The sequence below is a fragment of the Trachymyrmex septentrionalis genome, unplaced genomic scaffold (assembly GCF_001594115.1).
Source record: "Trachymyrmex septentrionalis isolate Tsep2-gDNA-1 unplaced genomic scaffold, Tsep1.0 scaffold21, whole genome shotgun sequence".
Taxonomy (NCBI): domain Eukaryota; kingdom Metazoa; phylum Arthropoda; class Insecta; order Hymenoptera; family Formicidae; genus Trachymyrmex; species Trachymyrmex septentrionalis.
Genome location: NW_017305288.1, coordinates 753,111 through 758,696, shown reverse-complemented (window position 1 = coordinate 758,696; position 5,586 = coordinate 753,111). Strand labels below are relative to the sequence as shown.

The window sequence follows — 5,586 nt, the reverse complement described above, 5'->3', positions numbered from 1 at the left end:
CTCTCTCTCTCTCTCTCTCTCTCTCTCTCTCTCTGTTTACTTCGAAAAAGATAATATATATATAAATTTATATTAAATCTAACAAATTTTTCATCCTTTCCTAAATTGCATAAATATATCAGGGAAATTTTAAATCAAAATAAAAATGTCTGCTCAAAATCAATATTTTCTATTTCATACAATAATTAAAATAATAACTTCCATTTTTTTAAAAACGCAAAATTAATTTTCATAATTAATAAATGACAAAAAAAAAAAAAAGAAAAAAGAATGGCTTAGTCCAATGAGGTAAAATCAATCTAATGCGCCCATGTTGTCTATTTCTTTGCTTTTCTTTATACACCCTATAGAAGGCGAATCTAATTAATCGTTGATAGAGGTGGAGGCTGAATGGAAGCGGGTCATCTGGAACTGGAGCGGTTCGTAGCGTTTAGAAACTCTCGTGGTGAGTAGGATGAGTTCACGTCGTTTACATCGACCTCATTGAATGAGAGACGTGCGCGTGCACGATGACCCGCCAGCAGTGATCTCAGCCGGCGCTGCGCCACGACATGGCGACCGTCAAGGTGACGGAGCAGAAGGTTATACTGTGCGGCGAGTACGGCGTCGGAAAGACGTCTATATTCCGGCGCTTCGCCAACAACACGTTCGTCGCTAGCAACGACCGCAAGTCGACCCTGGGCCTTGACAACATCGACAAGGAATACGTCGTCGAGGACAGACGGATACGTGTAAGTATCAACTTTATGTTACATGTCGATTGCATCTTTTCACGTAACGGGAAATATACGCAATCACTTTGGAAAATTCTGCCTTATTTTCTTCGTTTTCCCTTTATTGATCGTCAAGTTGCATGCAAGTTGCGCCATGGGATATTCCATAGAACTTGGTTTCGTATTACTGGCCTATTTCCTGCTGAATCCAAACTGCGTGCAATGAACTGTCAGACTGAAATCAGTAAGCGTACGTAAATATTGGAGTGATTGCTTTTTAAACGTTGCGAGTTGAACTCTTATTATATATACTGATACACATTAAATGTGACTAATAAGTTATAAATTGCTTCATTTAATTAACTCACACGGTGTATCAAGAAACATTATAGTTGAGAAATTTAAATAATCTGCAGAGAATTATCGAATCTATTTATTGAAAATAAACATGACATTGTCCTTATGAAATTTATAAGATTGACATATTTTTGACTTTGCGTCTTTTGTTCTTCTCAGCTGCAATTATGGGACACCGGCGGTATGGAAAGAGTGGCATCCGTTACCTCTAGTTACTACAAGTTTGCAGAGGCTGCCATTCTGGTGTTTGCCCTGGATAACTCGACATCGTTTCATTTGTTGTCTCAACATTTGCTCGACATAGTTACATATGCAGAGAACGCAAAGATATTCCTTTGTGGAAACAAAAGCGATTTGGAAAGCGTCGCGCCACAAGTTACAGACGCAGAGATGGAACAATTCTGGTACTCATAATTTTTAATATTTTCCTAATGTGTATTCTTTAAAACTTTTAGAGTGAATCTTACTTTGAAGAATAAAATCTCACTCTTAAGAATTGAAAATTGTGCTACTCTTTTTTTAAGACTGGCTATAAATGTTTACTTGTTAGAATGAGATTCTACTCTAAAATATTTAGAGAGTACGCTTCTTTTATGTATGATAATAAATTAAAAAAAAAATTAAATCTTTTAGCGAACAATGTCATAATTTGATTTCGGGGATATACAAAACGTCGTGCAAAACTGGCGAAGGCGTAAACGAGATGTTTGAGGATATAGCACAACATCTGGTCGAGGCGAATCGATCGCGAATGGAACTTCACGAGATGGATAAGGATCGATTTAAGATTTCATATGTTGACGAAGCAACCGATCCATCATGTTTGTGCTAATCTGTAATTGACATTCGCTGACACGACATATACTTTCTGAGAATCTCTAAAGTTTAAGGAAAAACTGAATGAAATCTTTTATATCGAGCATTTATCACACGTGACTTTCCTATGAGGGAAAGTTGCGTCTCGCAGAGGAAGGGAAAATCCATAAACGTGATATACGTAACATATACACAAGTTGTGCGCCACGATTGGATCAGGTCTAGGATAACGCGACGGCAAAACAACTTTCTTGAAAATTTATTACACGTTGCGAAATTATCTTAATCAACTAGGCTTGATCTATTAATATGATTTACACGATCGGTATTATATTATACACTTGATAAATATACATACTATATCTATTTAAGTTTGTAAAGGTTGCACGATAACCAGGCACTAGTGCTGAGACCATTTGATAGTCTTCAAGTCGATACCATCTTCCACCATCTCCCATAGTGGGCTACAAAAAATAAAAATATTAAAATTTTGGTACGTTTTCACGTAATGTCATGGCTAATAGATGCATATCAGACGATAGAGAAAAATAGAGATAATCACGATCTCATGAAACGTCCAACGATAAAGTCGTTCCCTCCGCGAAACGAGATTTCAACCGTTTCAAATTGTAAAGATATAACGCCAAAGTATAACGTGTACGTAAATCTAACATAGTTCCGTCATCACGTCTCATACTCTCGAAATAAACGTTTGTATGATAATTGCTGAACATATTACCTCATCTCCCGAAGTCGCTTTACATGTTGTATCGTATTGTCCGCCGTGTAATCGATTTCCTCGAATGTTGTAAATCGTCCGATGCCGAACCTAATTAAACAAGTTGCAAGTTACATCGATAAAATATAAAATTACTAAGGCACGTTTGGAAATATCACTCGAATAGCTTACTGAATTCGGTGAAAGCAGGTATAAAATGATACACGGAAGCATTCGAATGATATTTCCAAGGCTTCATAATGGCTGTATTCTAATATACTGCTAATATTGAAAACCTACGTTACATATATTACAGATTTTTAATACTGGTGTAGTGTATATTGGAATATAATCGTGGACTAATGATGAGCAAAGTTCCTTTATCTCAAAATATATACCTGATACTGGAATGTGCCAAATCTTCTGAGGCACCGATTGCTCTGAGCACGTAGCTGGGTTCCAAGCTCGCGCTGGTACAAGCCGAACCGCTGCTCAATGCCACATCCTTCAAAGCCATCAATAACGATTCACCCTCTACGCACGCGAACGACAGATTCACGCAGCCAGGATACCAGGCTATGGGATCTCCGTTTCGCACGACTTGCCGCAAATTTGACATTATCTTTTTAATCAGATGATTCGACAGCGTGTTGATATATCTGTGATCGTACTGGAAAAAATATACAGTGTAGATTTTAATATTTCAAATGCATTAATTAATTATATGTGGAACTTTTGTTTCACTTACATCCATTTCTGTCTGCGCTAACTCACAAGCAGCACCCAACCCTACAGCCAAGGGTGCTGGTACAGTACCGCTTCTCATCCCTCTTTCTTGTCCGCCACCGCTTTGCAATGGTTCTACGCGCACTCGCGGCCTTCTTCTAACGTACAGGGCTCCAATACCTAAATGCAAAATAGATAAATAAAGAATGTAGATGCAGTGAGCTTTTTTATGAATATAGAATAATTTTTATAACTTATTGAAAATTGTATAAGACAAAAGATTATATCATTTCTAATGTACAACTTCTAAAAACATGTTGATTTTTTTATAATTATTTATTATGTCTACTATTTAAATCAATATATACAAAAGAAATAAAGATATTATTTTTTGCGTAATAGTAAATTATAATTTATACAAAATTACCTTTTGGACCATACAACTTATGACCACTGATAGACATCAGATCAATATTCATAGCGTTAACATCAATTGGCACTTTGCCTACGGCTTGCGCAGCATCTGTGTGGAAAAAGACCTTTTTCTTCCTGCACAAGTAATAAGTAAAAAGTAAATAGAATTTAAAAATAACTATATATATATATATATATATATATATCTGTATATACAGAAAATAGAAGTATAGTATTAAAATCTTGATACTCACCTACAAATGGCACCAATTTCTTCAATAGGCTGTTTAACACCAATCTCGTTATTTACCATCATTACAGAAACTAGTGATGTGGATGGCCTAATGGCTGCTTCCAGTTCATTGAGGTCAATAAGACCATTTGATTTTACAGAAATGTATGTTACATCAAATCCTTCAGCTTCCAGGGCTCTACATGAATCCAGTACGCACTTGTGTTCCTAGATAAAAGCAACTAATTATAGATTCACTTAAGAAAAAAAATTAAAATTATAAAAATTATTATAAAAATTTCTCACTGTCTGGGTTGTCACAATATGAGTTTTCTTGGATTTGTAGAACCTCGCTATACCTTTTACAGCAATATTATTGCATTCTGTTGCCCCAGATGTAAATATCACTTCCTTCTTGCCTGCTCCTATTAGATCTGCAACTTGCTATTAAAAAAAGACAAGTAATCTTTCAGATTTAACAGCTATATAATATAGAAGAATTTGTAAATTTAAAATATCAACCTGACGAGCATGCTCAACTGCTGCTTCTGACTCCCAACCGTACATGTGAGTTCTGGAATGGGGATTACCATGGTACACTGTCAGATACGGCATCATCTTATCTAATACTCGGGGATCCTAGTAATTTATTATTTCATACGTTATTTGCATATGTACGTGAGATTTGTTTTTTATAAGTAAACTAGTGTACTTTTTGTATTTATAGTGAAATAAGTATATATTTGAAATTTGACGAAAATGAGAAGAAAAATTCAAGTGCAGTCCAATGCAAAAATAAAAAAAATCAATAATAACAAATCTATAGATTGCATCATATGACATCATGTCTCGAACTTACCAATGGAGTAGTGGCTTGAGCATCCAAGTAAAGGGCTCTACCCTCCATCGGACCCTTTTTATAATCGTCCGTGATAGGAGCTACATTTAAAAAGCGATTATTATTAAAAAAATCACAAACCTCTCGTCACCATTACTCACATTCATATTCGGCAACCTCTGATAATCGTTGACCGCACGTATGCAAACGGCAATCCTTCGCACGTTGCAGCGCGATGATCAAACTCCTTGTCGATCGAAACATCCTAATTGTCGCCTACAACTTGTTCTCATAAAGGTGATCTACGTATTTCCAGAACTCGCATGTTTTAACCTCGCAACAACAGCACCGTATCAGTCAACCGTCGTAGCCAAATAACAGGGAAGCAAACTACGAACTACGAAACGAGTCACAACGATATGAAAATTTTTGTGCACCGATTGGCTGTCGGGAGGGTTATATGACAATTTACATAAAAAAAGAGGGGATAATGTTGGTTGCAACAAAAATCCCTAAGCATCACAATTTCATTTTCTACGAATTGGTAACATTGTATAAGTTGTAATCAGGGTAGCGATCATGTAACTTTTTCCCTAGGGCGGAAATGAGAAAATTCTTTGTATGTGGATATGAATATAAAAATGTTCACTTTTCACATTTCCGCTCTAGCAAAAAAAATTAAATGATCGCTACCCAGGTTTGTCGCGTTGCACGCTCCAACATGCTCTTATTACAGAACTCCTACAGAGAGAAAGGTGCTGTGGTTGGAACA

The 5,586-nt window shown here is 36.2% G+C and overlaps 2 protein-coding genes across 2 annotated transcripts; one reads left to right on the top strand and one right to left on the bottom strand.

The window, feature by feature from the left end:
* Positions 1-251: 251 nt before the first annotated feature.
* LOC108748063 (ras-related protein Rab-6.2) lies at positions 252-2,281 on the top strand. Its single transcript, XM_018486046.1, has 3 exons — positions 252-731; positions 1,230-1,474; positions 1,704-2,281. The coding sequence occupies exons 1-3, from the start codon at positions 552-554 to the stop codon at positions 1,900-1,902; spliced, it is 624 nt and encodes a 207-aa protein (XP_018341548.1). The 5' UTR covers positions 252-551; the 3' UTR covers positions 1,903-2,281.
* LOC108748061 (cysteine desulfurase, mitochondrial-like) lies at positions 754-5,078 on the bottom strand. The gene is made up of 11 exons (XM_018486044.1): positions 4,976-5,078; positions 4,836-4,915; positions 4,499-4,615; positions 4,283-4,420; positions 3,999-4,204; positions 3,758-3,879; positions 3,353-3,510; positions 3,003-3,274; positions 2,626-2,715; positions 2,245-2,350; positions 754-948 (listed from the first exon to the last, which is right to left on the bottom strand). Exons 1-10 carry the CDS (start codon positions 5,076-5,078, stop codon positions 2,287-2,289), a joined length of 1,350 nt encoding a protein of 449 aa, XP_018341546.1. The 3' UTR covers positions 754-948; positions 2,245-2,286.
* Between the last annotated feature and the right edge of the window lie 508 nt (positions 5,079-5,586).

Coding starts and splice junctions, on each gene's coding strand:
- LOC108748063 (XM_018486046.1), top strand. CDS start 552: ATGGCGACCGTCAAGGTGACGGAGCAGAAGGTTATACTGTGCGGCGAG. Junction 732..1,229: donor TCGAGGACAGACGGATACGT/GTAAGTATCAAC, acceptor TGTTCTTCTCAG/CTGCAATTATGGGACACCGG. Junction 1,475..1,703: donor GCAGAGATGGAACAATTCTG/GTACTCATAATT, acceptor TAAATCTTTTAG/CGAACAATGTCATAATTTGA.
- LOC108748061 (XM_018486044.1), bottom strand. CDS start 5,078: ATGTTTCGATCGACAAGGAGTTTGATCATCGCGCTGCAACGTGCGAAG. Junction 4,205..4,282: donor ATATTGTGACAACCCAGACA/GTGAGAAATTTT, acceptor GCTTTTATCTAG/GAACACAAGTGCGTACTGGA. Junction 3,880..3,998: donor GAAATTGGTGCCATTTGTAG/GTGAGTATCAAG, acceptor TTACTTGTGCAG/GAAGAAAAAGGTCTTTTTCC.